Below are 15,000 nucleotides of genomic sequence, written 5' to 3' on the forward strand. Positions count from 1 at the left end.
GTGTAAGTGTGTGTGTGTGTGTGTGTGTGCGTGTGTGTGTGTGTGTGTGTGTGTGTGTGTGTGTGTGTGTATGTGTGTGTGTGTGTGTGTGTGTGCGTGTGTGTGTGTGTGTGTGTGTGTGTGTCTTCATGTGTGTGTGAGTGTGTTCATGTGTGGGTGTGTGTGCCCATGGGGTTGTAACGTGTGTGTATATGCGTGTGAATGTTGCTGGTGACTCACTCACTCTTGAGTCACTCAGTAATATGAATAGACCATTACGGTCCAACTCCGCTCGGCCAGCTCCTCTCCTCTGTTCTCTCTCTCTGCCCCGCTCTCCATCTGTCTGTCTCTCTGTCTGTCTGTTCTCTCACTACCTTGCTCACTGTCTGTTTGTCTCTCCGTCTGTGTGTCTCTTGTCTCTATCTTGGTCTCCGTGTGTCTGTCTCTCTGGCTGTCTTTAGAGTCTCTATCTCTCTCTCCTTCTCTCTGTTTGTTTTTTCTCTCTGAATCTCCTTCTCTGTCTGTCTCGCTGTCTGTCTGTCAGTCTGTTCTCTCTGTATCTCGCTCTCCATCTATCTGTCTGTCTGTGCATCATTTGTCCTCCCCCCCTGCTCTGCTGTTTGTTACAATAGTTCAGAATATATTGGCATCATAAGCCTTGCTGCCCTATTTCCTCAATCAATGATCTCTCTCTCTCTCACTCTCTCGCTCTCTCTTTTTCTCTCTCTCTCTCGCTTCTCGCTCTCTCGCTTTTTCCTCCCTGCTCATTAAGAGTGTAGCCCGCTCTATCACATATTTAATCATATACTGGTACTCATAATTTCTCCTGCTTGTATCTTTGAATGGTCCTTACTTTAAGGTTGAATCTCTCTCTGTGTTTCTTTGGTGTAGAGTAAAGGTGTGGTAGAGTGACCATGCGCTGTCTCTCCCACATTGTGCAGCAGCGCGCCCATCAACATGAAGGTGGTGTAGAGTACGGGTGGTGTAACGCTGCCTCTCCCACAGTGTGCACCCATCAACATGAAGGTGGTGTAGAGTACGGGTGGTGTAACGCTGCCTCTCCCACAGTGTGCACCCATCAACATGAAGGTGGTGTAGAGTACGGGTGGTGTAACGCTGCCTCTCCCACAGTGTGCAGCAGCACGCCCATCAACATGAAGGTGGTGTAGAGTACGGGTGGTGTAACGCTGCCTCTCCCACAGTGTGCACCCATCAACATGAAGGTGGTGTAGAGTACGGGTGGTGTAACGCTGCCTCTCCCACAGTGTGCACCCATCAACATGAAGGTGGTGTAGAGTACGGGTGGTGTAACGCTGCCTCTCCCACAGTGTGCACCCATCAACATGAAGGTGGTGTAGAGTACGGGTGGTGTAACGCTGCCTCTCCCACAGTGTGCACCCATCAACATGAAGGTGGTGTAGAGTACGGGTGGTGTAACGCTGCCTCTCCCACAGTGTGCAGCAGCGCGCCCATCAACATGAAGGTGGTGTAGAGTACGGGTGGTGTAACGCTGCCTCTCCCACAGTGTGCAGCAGCGCGCCCATCAACATGAAGGTGCGCCACCTGAACTCCAGCGCTCTGGTGGTGCGCTGGGCGCGGCCCGAGGCCACCTACCACCCCCCCATCCTGCACTTCCTGGTGTCCTACAGCTGGACGACCCACGACGACAGCTATGAGGAGACGCACCTCACCGACGCACGGCACAAGCTGGTGAGACCGCACGCACACACGCATGACGCATGCACGCACACACATGACGCATGCACGCACACACATGACGCACGCAGACACACACACGCATGCACACTCAACAAACACACACGTGCATGCACATGGACACACACATGCATGAAGCACACATATACACACCCATGCACGCATAAACACACGCATGCACACACACACACACACACACGCACACACACACACACACACACACACACACACACACACACACACACACACACACGTGCATTATGCACACACAGACAGGTATTTTCTGTAACCTTTTTGTTTTGAAACAAGTTACAGAAAAGTATTTAAGTAAGTATTTTAGATAAAGACACAACATTTAGCCAATAAAACTCATCAAACATATCGTGGACTTGATAACAACACAGAAACCCACACAATATAAAGAATCAACTGTGTGATGGTTACATTTTGCATTTACACACTTACATAGCTTCATTTGTACATGGTACAAATGAAAACCAATACCATACTTTCTGACACCCAAACTGTCCTCCCGGGATTCAGAATAGGCCCTTCGCATCGTATGCAGTGTTAGTCCTTATGGTAGTACAGTGTCAGAGCAGTCTCCCACTGAGCAGCCAGCTCCTTACAGGGAGGGGACTAGGAGGAGGAGGTGAGGAGAAGGTGAGGAGGAGGTGAAGAGGAGCCACCTCCAGCTCCTTACAGGGAGGGGACTAGGAGGAGGAGGTGAGGAGGATAGGAGGAGGTGAGGAGGTGAGGAACAGCCACCTCCAGCCAGCAGCAGCATACTAATGGATCTGTTTGAGAGCTGCAGGGGAGCAGTTCCCATGACCTTGGGACAGGGGAAGAACCTCCCTCCTACATACATGCACGCTCATACATGCACTCCCCCCCACACACACACACACACACGCACACACACAGACACATGCACCGACATGCATGGACACACAATCTCAAACCTTTTCCTCCATCCACCTCTTTCCTTCTTTCTTTCGTGTTTTTTATACTTTCCTCCTTTTTTCTGCTTTCATCAGCGCTTTTATTCCTGCGCATATTCCAACCCGTCCTCTCGTGGGACTGACGATCAAATCAAAAGAGGTTCTGGAATAAAAAGACACAATTCACAAGGCCCGGGGCCGGGAAACACTAACCTCATCTCCTGTGAATCAGAGAGAAGTTGCACAGCTTTCAACTTCTGCAACCAAGTCCAAAAATGTGTGAGAGCTGTCTTATTTACCTGACTGGCCAAGGTGTTAAGGGTTAGGGTTAGGGTTAGTTCAACAGCTCTGTTTGAATGCTGATGAAGCATTCTCATCCTCAGTTCTCTTAAAGGGCTAGTGAACCAAAAAACATTTTCGTTTTTGTTTTAAATAATGATTAGTCTTCAACATCGTAATCTATGCCAATTTATCACAGTAGCTGAAATTAGTTCCCAATGTAGAGAAAATACATTTGTGCGATTTTCCCCAAAACACAATGTGACTGTTCCACTTTGCTGAACGCAGGGGGCGTTCTGTTCGTGACGTCTGACTGCCTTTTAAGAGGCACCCAGATGTCACGGCGGCGGCGCAGTTTGTGTGGACGTGTGGAGCTCTGTCTGGGCAGTGGTGGACTGCGGTGTCTGCGAGAAAGTTGGGCTTTTCTTAACATTTATATACGTTATTATTATAATGCCACGGTGTGTGTGGATGGTGAAGCTCCGTCTGAGCAACAATTTATTTAATACCCGCATCTGTGGATAAGGCTTCCCAGACTCATAGTATAACGTTGCGGTGTGAATATCATATACAACATCAAGCTCATACACAAAAACAGGACTAAAAGTGTCAGAAAGTTGGCATTTGTCGTAACTATGGGGATAAGATAACCCCCCTCTTTCTTAAAAATCTCATCCCACAACACATTTTGAATATCATATTGTTCGAATTCCAGCTGATACAGTGGTTTCACTGGCTCCTTAAAGAATTTCTAACGCACTAGGAACAGAGCACATTAGTTCCTAAACCACCTGACACAGATATTCTGCACATCGGCAGTGGTCGAGCAGTCCATTCCATTCACTCCTTGTGCGATACATTAGTCCAACGTGATTTAAATCGAGCCTCTCTTGTAATGACGTCAGGGTGTGTGCCCAGATCGATGACCGGGAGTCCGTGGGTAGAGTCATTCACTTCACCGTGTTCACAGCCCCTGAGACTGTGGTTGCTTACTTGGAAACAGATAACTCTCTCCCTCCTTCTCCGGAGGAAGGTGCTGGGAAGCAAAATGCAGGACAGACAATATTTGTGAGCAGGGAACTGTGCTCTCACTTTTGATTCATCGGGGGCCTTGGCAATACAAATATTATACGAAATAATATTTACATATATCTTTAAGATATGTCTCCAAACACATTGGTTTAGATAACTGAACCCCGTGCAAGACGTGATGAGCAGCAGTAAATTAAATTGATGGCTGATTGGTTAATATAGAAGGAAAAAATGGGCGAGATATATTGCTTGCTTGTGACTTTCCGATTTCACGCTGCCGAAGACTAATATTTCTGTAAGGGTAGTGGGTAATGGGTATAGGGTAAGCTTGTTTTAGTTCTACAAATCTGGTTTATAATCCCATGTCTGAAAGAAAACTGAAATCTGGCGTTTGGCCCACTTTCACTTCATCACTGCTTCGACCAATCATGTGGATGGAGGCAGCATCTGTAGTGGGGCTCACACGAGCTCAGCCAGGAGAATGGAGATGGAGAATGACTCTCCTCCCGGCGCCTGTGGGAACCAGGCTCAGGTCTTCGGTCCCGGACTCTAATGGCCCTCCACAAAGTGTCTGTAGACGTTTCAGATCGCCAACGTGGAGAGCTTGGCCATGGCCACTGTTAAAATACTCCCCAGAAAGCTCCATCATGTGGCTCACCAATGAGTGTTTCTGCATTAGAACATCACAGGAACATACCAGGAAGCAGGCCGTTGCTCCGCTCCTTTCAGGTTCTGGTTTCCTCCTCCTCAGTTTCAGTTAGCGGAATTTAGCTCCTTCATTCTTTTGCTAGTTTCGTAAAAAATTTTTTTTTAAAAAAAATAAAAATATATAAATTCATATAGTATTATATAGTTCTTTAATATTTGATTCGGCTAACATTGATCTGTCCTCTAACACCAGGAATATATGGTTATATTAAAATGATATAATATTGTGAAAAGTGATGAATCACAGCACTCTGATACGAGTTTGTGCTTTTAGAATGTTTATGTGTGTTCTTGGATTTCATCTTTTTATTTATATTTACTCAGTCTCTGGGATACGAGTTCAATCAGGGTGAGAACTGAGATTGGCTGCTCAAGTGAATGATTTCTGATTTAATGTGTGTGTGTCTGTGTGTCTGTGTGTGTGTGTGTGTGTGTGTGTGTGTGCGCGTGGGTGCGTGCATGCGTGCGTTCTTGTGTGTGTGTGTGTTCTTGTGTGTGCGTCAGGAGGCAGTCATCTCTCCAGTCTCTCCTGATGTGCTCTACCTGTTTCGGGTCCAGTCCGTTTGCACCAATGACATGCGCAGCGACTTCAGCCAAAGCATGCTCTTCAGAGGTACGCACTCTCACACGCACACACACACACTCACACACACACACACACACACACACTATCACTCACACACACAGAATCTCACACACACACACACACACACACACACACACACACACACACACACACACACTCAGACACACAAACATACACAATATCACTCACACACACTCACACACACAAACATAAACATTATCTAATACAAACAAAAACATATACAATATCACTCACACACACACACACACACACACACACACACACACACACACACACACACACACACACACACATAAACACACACAATATGACACACACAAAGCCACACACTATTACACACACACCCACACAAACAAACATACACACCTTCACAAGGGCGCAAAATTCCCATTCACAAACAGACACACACATGCATGCGTGCACACACACGCACACATAGAAACACACGTGCACTCACAGTATTCAAAAAGCAGACAGCAGGGCCAAAAGCCAGGGCCAGGTTTAGCCTTCTAGAGAGCCAGTGTTTGGCTTTGAAGAAGTCACACTGAAGAAGTTCTTATGGCGGTATTGAATAGCGACTGCTTCTAACCACGTATTCCTGGGTCTGCCGCTGTGTTCCTCTCCAGCCAACACCACCCGGATCTTCGAGGGCACCCGGATCGTGAAGACTGGAATGGTAGGCGAGGTCCAGTGGGTTGAGCCACCCTTTCATGTGTTGTCCCCAGTGGAAGTCCTTTCCAGCTGGATAAAGGTTCCTCTCTGTCTCTCTTGATCTCTCTCTGTCTCTCACAGTCTCCCTTGGTCACTCTCTGTATCTCACATTCTCTATTTTCTCATGGTCTCTCATGGTCTCTCACGGTATTTCTTATCTCTCACAGTCCCTCACGGTCTCTCTCAGTCTCTCTCCGTCCCTCTTGTCTCTCTTGGTCCCTAAGGGTCTCTCTTGGTCTCTGTCCCCGTCCCAGCCCACCGTCTCCCCGGCCTCCTCCGCCGACATGGCCCCCATCTCCTCGGGCTCCTCCACCTGGACCTCGTCGGGGCTGCCCTTCTCTTTCGTCTCCATGGCGACGGGCATCGGGCCCTCATCCAGCGGCAGCCAGGCCACTGTGGCGTCGGTGGTGACCAGCACCCTGCTGGCGGGACTGGGCTTCAGCGGCGGGGTCATCTCCTCCTTCCCCAGCTCCGTGTGGCCCACCCGGGCCCCAGCGGCTCCGGCAGGCAGCACCACCCGTGGCCACGCCTCCACATCCTCTGCCTCCTCCTCCGCTAGCACCGGCGCTAGCGCTAGCCCGCCACAGACTTACACGGAGGCGTCGGGTGGCCAGGACCACGCGGCGAGCAGCACGGCGGCCGTGGCCCGGACCAAAGATGGGGGAGACATAGCGGAGGACGGGGAGCAGGGTGGTGGCGGTGGGGAGAGGGGCAAGAGGGAGGGGGAGGACAAGGAGGACGAGGATGACGAGGAGGAGGATGAGGGGGAGAAGTTGCCAAAGAAGGAGAAGAAACGACGAGCGGGTTGTGTGGAGGAGCTGGCTGGCGGTGGTGGCAGAGCAGCGGTGATGAAGGAGCCGCCCGGCACCACGCCCGCCTCCACGGCCAAGGAGAAAGACCGGGCGGCGGGCAGGTCAGGGGGGTCCTGGGACTCTTCTGACGCCACAGCACCCCCTGTTGGTGTGGAGGACCAGGCCACGGCTACGAGCGCAACGTTGGTCGTCGTCGCCACTGCTCCAGAGCGCAATGCAGGGTCCGAGACAGCGGACTACTCCCTCCCTGATGACCACCTGCTGGCCACGCGGGGCCCCGGCCCGGCCAGGAACAGAAGCCACTGGCCCTTCTCCATCCACACCGGTAAGAAGCCAGCCGCTCCGCCCTTTCACGTTCACTACAATGTGATTCTAGACATTAGAGAGAGAAATCCTGGTCCCCACAGCAGGCCGGAGACCGCTGCAGGCTCCTGTAATGTACCGCATCGCGAGTGTTTCGTGTTAACTTAATGCCGCTTAGATCCGGTGTGGTCCAATGTGGTGTTAATGAACCTTGACAGTGGGATGGGGCCCTCGGGAGGGAGGGTCTAATGGCTGAAGGGTCCAGTGGATGGGGTTGAGCCCAGAGCAGAGGGCCCCAGCAGAGACGTCCAGAGGAGGAGATCAGGAGGCATAGCAAGCGACTCTGTTTGACTCCAGAGCCCAAGGGGTTTGTCAGGGGGGCCGTGAGCAGGGATTCAGCCGGCCAGTCGGTACGGGACATTAAGCACATCCACATATTGGGTGGGGAGCGGGACATCACCCCATCAACTCTGTCCCCAGGGTGCCCCGCGTGGCGTGGAGGTGTACTTAGGTTTAGATCGCTGCCTCTTCTCTCTGCTATGCTAATCAAAACACAGCTTGTTGGCGATGGAAACAGTTGTGCTGAAGTATGCTTGCAGAGTTTTCCCCGATCGCTTTTTGTACTTCATGCTGATGAAAGGCCCTTTTTTGGTCCTCGTTACTCAAGGGAAGTGGTAAGAAGGCAGTCCTTCCTTTCTGGGGGTGGAGCTTCTCTGCTATTACATACAACACCTTAACTCAGTTAGCTCAGTCTGTTCACTATCCAGTTCACAGGTAGCTTTTCCAAAAGCTAACTGTGAACTGGGATGTCGTGAAGGAGCAGCTAGGGGCTAGGCCTTCTTGCAGACATTGGGGATCAAAATATGACCTGCTGTAAGACAAACCTTGGGCACTTGGAAAGTGGTCTCATCCTCTTCCGTTCATGAGCCCTACGTCATATCAGGTACGCCTCATACGTAGAGCTGGTTAGAGCATAAGTCAGATTGGTTGAAATCTTCTTAAGCTTTCGACAGCAATGTCTACCTACTTGTCTGTCTACCTACCTTTCTGTCTACCCACCTGTCTTCCTACCTACCTGTCTGTCTGTCTGTCTACCTGTCTGTCTGTCTACCTGACTATCTACCTACCTGTCTGTCTACTTACCTACCTGTCTGTCTACCTACCCGTCTGTCTACCTGTCTGTCTACCTATCTGTCTGTCTACCTACCTGCCTGTCTTCCTGCGTCCACCCCCCCTGTGGACTTATTTGGTCAGCACCGGAATCTTCCTCAAGGCTGATCAGCTGTTGCTAAAGCTAGCAAGCTAGTCGCGGGTTTTGGGGGCGTGGCTTTGGAGATAACTAGGTCTGGGATTCTTTGGTTGGATGCTTTCTAAATGTAGAATGATTTGGCCCTATTCTCATTGGCTCATTGGTCAGTGTTGTCACTCACATAAATGTAGACGTAGCTCTGACAGGGATGGATCAGTCATACTAATGGGTTCATTCAGTCCGCTACTATATCTGATATTTATTTGGTCTACTGCATAGCAATCCTATTTGACGGCCTGTTTCTCCAGACGTACTGTCACATGGCTGTGCTTCTCCGTCCTCCTACTGCTCACTGGTTCTTTACCACTTCACCAGTGCTGTGGCCCATATGCTCAGGAAGGGAGCACTGGCTCTGCAGGGAACCACTTTGAAAGCAATCCAAGTAGTAGTAGAGAGCATGTTCACCCAGAGCAGAACGCTCCTCTGTCATCATGATAAGAGTCATTAGCCTCATGGTGAGTTCGGCTTTAAGCCCCTGATGTGGAATGGATGAAGAAATACTGCGGCCCGGCCTTTAGTTACCTCCAGAGCTCACAACAAGTGTTGCCATTGACGATATGACTCCATAGTCTAACAAATAGGACCACCCTGTGAGTTCCCCGGTGTTTGGTGAACAAACACACACATAGACACATATACACACACACGCATTCACGCACGCCCGCGCACACACACACACACACACACAGACATACACACATACACACACACACATACACACACACGCACATACACATACACTCGCACACACACAGACACACATATACACACACACACTGACACGCATACACACACATAGACTCTCACACACGCATATACACACACACACTGACACACACACGCTCACACACAGACACACACGTTAGAAGGTACCATCCCTGACTATTTAGAAGTCTGTCTTCTCCAAGGTTCTCCAGTGTCTCCCGAGGTCCCCCAGGTGAACGACGCTCCTGCTTACCTACTGCTTATCTACTGCTCTGTGAGGCCCCCAGGTGACCAGAAGGGGGGCTGCTCTGTGTTTGGCGCAGTTAGCATGCTGAACTAGCACATCGTGTTTATTACGAATGAGCTCTTAAGACTATCTTTTTCCCATGTTCACCACACATTGCTCTCTTTATCATCACCATCACCATAATCCTCATTACCACACCATAATCATCATCATCACCATAATTGTCGTCATCATCATCATCATCATCATCATCATCATCATCATCATCATCATCATCATCATCACCAACATCATCATCATCATCATCATCATCATCATCATCATCATCATCACCATAATCATCATCACCATCATCATCATATTCATCTTCATCATCAATCCTCTTCTTTATCTCTTCTTCTTCCTAATCCGACACCCTCTTGGTCCCTCTCTCTCTCTCTCTCTCTCTCTCTCTCTCTCTCTTTCTCTCCCACGCCGTCTCTCTCTCTTTCTCTCTCTCTCTCTCTCTCTCTCTCTCTCTGTCTCTCTCTCTCTCTCTCTCTCTCTCTCTCTCTCTCTCTCTCTCTCTCTCTCTCTCTCTCCTCCTATCTCTTCATGCGTGCTCTACCTATTTTCCGATGCCTCTCTCCCTCCAAGTGTCTCTTATTGTTTCCTCTCCCACCGTGTGAGAGGGCCGTGGCTCTCAGGCCAGACACGGCTGCAAGGGAGCAAATTGTTGCTCCTTTATAATGAGGAAACCTTGTGTTTGTCTCTGTCAGTGGGCGTAGCTCGCCCGCTCAAGTGTGAGGCTAATGTGGGTTTCACTGCTGCTGCTGCACATTGCCTGAGTGGCTGCGTGTTTCTGTGTGTTGGTTTACATTTGCCTGTGCTGCAAGGAAGCACATGCACACATGATCACGCATAGCCTGCTTTGAACATTTTTTGTGTAGTGGGGCTGGTGGTGGTGGTTAGGGCAGTGAGGGTCATGGTGGTGGTGCTGGTGGTTTACTGGTGCTCAGGGTTTTGAAGGAGCTAGCTGCTGACTGGGGCATAGAGGTGCATGGGGCGGCTGCGTTGTCCTTGGTTACGCTAGGTGCTAACCGACATCCTTGATAGTGTGCGAGTGGTGGCGTGATTGTTCTATCAAAATGATGTTTAGGGATTATTCCTATTTAACCTTTTGTTGTATCTGCTGTGTCAACACTAGTAAAAACTGGAATGTATGTGTGCAGTTTATAATGTGATAATTGTAACATTTAAACTAAAAGTTGATTGAATACTATTCCTACCGCAGCCCTCAAGAGAACTTTATTTGCATGGAAAATAAACATTGACATTGTCAAAGCAGTCTTCACATCAAACAAAGGGAAAGTGCAATGTCAGCCGAGGAATAAGAGAAAGGACTATACGAAGGTTATAAAGGGAGATGCAGTAGTAGAAATTGTTCAATATAGTGCAGCTTGCTGTAACTCGCTGTAACTGCAGGTTCAGGCTGAGCAGAAAGCCCATGTACCTCTCCATCTTTGGTTCAACCTCAGCCTCGGCGAGCTTTGTGACGTTGAAATGAGTGAACTCTGACCGTCCTCCTAACACCTCTCTCCTGTGTTGCTGGTCCTGCAGACCGACCCAGCCTGGCCACCCACCAGGCCCGGCCCGGGGGCCCCGGTGGAGGGCTGGCCCGTGTGGAGTGGCTGGCCCCGCTGGCGCTGGCCTCCACCCTGACCCTGCTCTGCCTCTTCCTGATGCTTGCCGTGCTGGTCTACTGGAGGTAAGAAGCCTCTGCAGCGCCCGGCGGGCCCTCGGGCCCCGGGGACGTCTACTATCATCTTATTGTTATCTTCTCCGAAACCACAGCGGAGGAAACGATATGAATGTGAATGAAATGAAATAAACCATAAGGCTGTTCAGCAGATGCTTTTATCTAAAGGGACTTACAGATGGAGAACCAAAGCATGCAGTCAGGAGGAGTCGCTAGGAGAAGAGTTGTAGTGCGGTTGACCTTTAAACCAAATCACCTGCACTGCGGGCAGACTAGCTTTAGGCAAACTAACCATAGAAAGTAAAGAATGGACGGAAACACAAAGCCTGTTCTTTAATCAAACACAAGTAAACCAGGGAGCTGCAGCTTTTCTGGATAAAAAGCGATGTAACGTTCACATTTCTCAGTTGTACTTTTTTCATATAAAATCCTATAATATAGGGGCGCCCCGGTGTTTCACGTGTAGAGCGTACCATTAAGGCTCAGTCCTGACCGCACCAACCCGGGTACGATTCCTGCCCGTGGTCCTTTGCATTGGTTTTTGCTTTCGTAGTGCAAACAAGTTGTATTTGTTAATACTGAAGCCTCCGTATCTTATCAGGGCCAACTTCCTGAATGTTATTGTGATGATAACACTAGCTGGCTCAAGATGTCCTCCATGTTACCCTTCAACACCTACTGCCTGTGGCCACCAACAAACCCCAGTGGGCTGTACACTGACGTTCTATATAGAACCACATTCAGTACACTCTTAACACCCTGCCATTGAATGCCAATGCTACTATCACTATCACTGTCACTATCAATTGATTTATTTTTATCCTGCCTTATGAAATTTTTTACCCTTACTTTTTAATCTATTTCTATTAGCGAATGTGCTGAGATTAGAAGAGGTGGTAGATGAGAGAGACGAGGAGACTGGCCGTCTGAGGGCAGTCAGAAGGGATATGCTGGTTGGTGGGTTAAACAGGAAGATTACATCGCCCTGGTTACACATTTTAACTCTTGATTAAACAAGTCTAATTAATTTTCCAGTTCAGTTGATAACAACTCAGTTCCCGCTCTCACGTTCCTCGTGCTGCTTTGGGAATCTCGATAATTAATTTGACTAAATAGCTATACGCTCCCTGTTGAAATCCATTGGGCTGCTTTACCTCGGTGTGGTCCCTGCTAGCGGGTTAGCAGGCTAGTAAGCTGGCAAGCTAGTAGGTTGGCAGGCTAGCAGGTTAGCAGGCTAGCAGGCTAGCAGGTTAGCAGGCTAGTAGGCTGGCAGGCTAGCAGGCTAGTAGGCTGGCAGGCTAGTAGGCTAGCAGGATAGCAGGCTAGTCGGCTAGCAGGTTAGCAGGCTAGAAGGTTAGCAGGCTAGTAGGCTAGCAGGTTAGCAGGCTAGTAGTCTGGCAAGCTAGTAGGCTAGCAGGTTAGCAGGCTAGCAATTTAGCAGGCTGGCAGGCTGGCAGGTTAGCAGGCTAGAAGGTTAGCTGGCTAGTAGACTGACAGGCTCGCAGGTTAGCAGGCTACTAGGTTAGCAGGTCAGCAGGCTAGCAGACTAGAAGGTTTGCAGGCTAGCAGACAAACAGGCTAGCAGGCTAGCAGACAAACAAGCTAGCAGGCTAGCAGGCACCTCGGCTTGAACTGGAGGCCGGCAGTGATGCCACAACTCTTGCTTATTCCGGTCTCAGTCCAAAAGGGCCGTTTGGTTCTCCACCTGTCCTCTCCAGAAAATACGGTCTGTGTTGTAATTAACCTTGTATGATGAAATTAAACCTTTATATTTATATATTTTATTTTCTTTTGAGAATTGACGAGTAAAAGAGCAGAAAGCCTCAGGTGAGAGAGGCTGTGTTATAGAGAGAGGCCTTGTTTTGGAATAATTGTTACTTTAGCCACAGCTCAACAAAAGACATCTGTGAGGTGCTGCTCTCACACACACACAGAAACACACACAGACATGCACACACACATACATACATAGACACACACAGAAACACACACACACACACACACACACACACACACACACACACACACACACAGATGCACACACACACGCACAAACACACACTCACACACAGTTTACAGTGAAATAGCCTTGGGCTTTATTTGTGTTCACAATGGGTCCAGAACGTAAGGATATATTAATTATTGAAACCCGATTTGCATTGCATAATCCTAATTGCTCTTCTTAATTGAAGTAAACATTATCTTTAACCTGTCTGCTGGAGGGTGGTTCTATGAACCTCCACCTGTCTGCTGGAGGGTGGTTCTATGAACCTCCACCTGTCTGCTGAAGGGTGGTTCTATGAACCTCCACCTGTCTGCTGGAGGGTGGTTCTATGAACCTCCACCTGTCTGCTGGAGGGTGGTTCTATGAACCTCCACCTGTCTGCTGGAGGGTGGTTCTATGAACCTCCACCTGTCTGCTGGAGGGTGGTGCTAGCGATCCACACTAAGAATAACATAGAGGAGGATCCCATTAGCAAGGTGCTTTTTTTTCACACTATGCTTCTCACACATGGGGCTGAGTGTTTGTGTGTGTGTGTGTGTGTGTGTGTGTGTGTGTGTGTGTGTGATCCAGACACACACACACACACACACACACATGCACTCACCAGGAGATCTGATGACAGGTGGTGTTGGCGCGTTGGGTAATCTAATCCTCTCGAGGAGCAAAGCTCAGGTCAGACTTACTAGTCCCTCCCCCACCGCATGGTGATTGGCTGAAAGTAATCAATGCACACTCCTCTGCTCCCAAACCCTCCCCCCTCCCTCCACAACACACACACACACACACACACACACACACACACACACACACACACACACACACACACAACACACACAACATGCCCAGAACCTTGACGATCCCTAAGTAACTGACTTGTGAGTCATTCCCTGCTTGTCTGTGAGCGTGTGTTTGTGTCAGGAAAAATATACAACGGTGAAGTTGAAGAGGTGGAGTTAGAGAGAGAGAGAGAGAGAGAGAGAGAGAGAGAGAGAGAGAGAGAGAGAGGAACTCCCCCATGATGTCTCAGCTGCCCTCCCTCCCCGTCCTGGCCTTGCGGTGGTTTCTCTCTGACTCTGTGCGTGAGTCTGGTGACATGAAGCTGCTCTCTCTGCCTCTCCTGGCTCACTAGGATGAATGCCTTCTGCTCTATGATCTGCGTGAAGTACAGGTAGGACGAGTGACTTTTTGGTTGCACAGCTCTACAAAGTGCTAATAAAAACAAAAATAGACGCTAAGGTAAATACTAAAGTAAATGCTAAATTAAAGACTAACAGGGCAAGCAAAACAGACGGTATAAACAATATAAATTACAAAGTGTAAAGTGTAAATTATAAAGTGTTCAAATTAAATGTTGTCGATTTCATTACAATAATTATAATGATAATGAAATAGAAGTAGTGTTGACTTCTTTATGTATCGGGTTAGAAGAACATCCTACCTAACCAGGACACTGTTCTGCCCTCCATGGGATATGAGGTATGGCCTGTTTGTAAGCTGGTCTCCATGGTCGCCAACCCATAATAATAAGGTGTAGCACCTCCTCAGAGGACCAGACTGAGCCCAGCGGTCTACGTGTTGTCAGGCAGCCCCCAAGCAGGCCCTAGACCATGTGACACTGAAACCCAAAACAGCCTCCGTCCTGCCATACATCTGGGGAGATCATCAGACAGCCTGTCTGTGTTGAGGGTGTGTGTTTGGGTGCTTGTGTGTGTGTGTATGAATGTGTATGTTTGCTTTTGATTTTTTTGGGTCCCTTCTTATTCTCTGATTCAATTGTCACGTTGTCTAATGTAACATTTAGCAGAGCCTCCACATGGTAATGACTAGCTTCCTCAGAGAATAACACCTGCTCACTCGCTGAACACACTCAGCTGGGTGTGTGGCTTTGTGGTTGTTCTGTTGTTGTTT

At 49.0% G+C, this 15,000-nt stretch overlaps 1 protein-coding gene across 1 annotated transcript in view; it reads left to right on the forward strand.

Moving 5' to 3' along the window:
• LOC307084184 (receptor-type tyrosine-protein phosphatase gamma-like) overlaps positions 1 to 15,000 on the forward strand; it is a 247,766-nt gene that overhangs the window by 213,552 nt on the left and 19,214 nt on the right. Inside the window, exons 9-13 of the mRNA XM_079748438.1 lie at positions 1,505 to 1,689; positions 5,160 to 5,268; positions 5,889 to 5,938; positions 6,228 to 7,110; positions 10,949 to 11,096. Of these exons, the coding sequence (XP_079604564.1) occupies positions 1,505 to 1,689; positions 5,160 to 5,268; positions 5,889 to 5,938; positions 6,228 to 7,110; positions 10,949 to 11,096 (1,375 nt within the window). The remainder of the gene's footprint in view (positions 1 to 1,504; positions 1,690 to 5,159; positions 5,269 to 5,888; positions 5,939 to 6,227; positions 7,111 to 10,948; positions 11,097 to 15,000) is intronic.

The sequence above is a fragment of the Pollachius pollachius genome (genome assembly GCF_949987615.1).
Source record: "Pollachius pollachius genome assembly, chromosome: 12".
Lineage (NCBI taxonomy): Eukaryota > Metazoa > Chordata > Actinopteri > Gadiformes > Gadidae > Pollachius > Pollachius pollachius.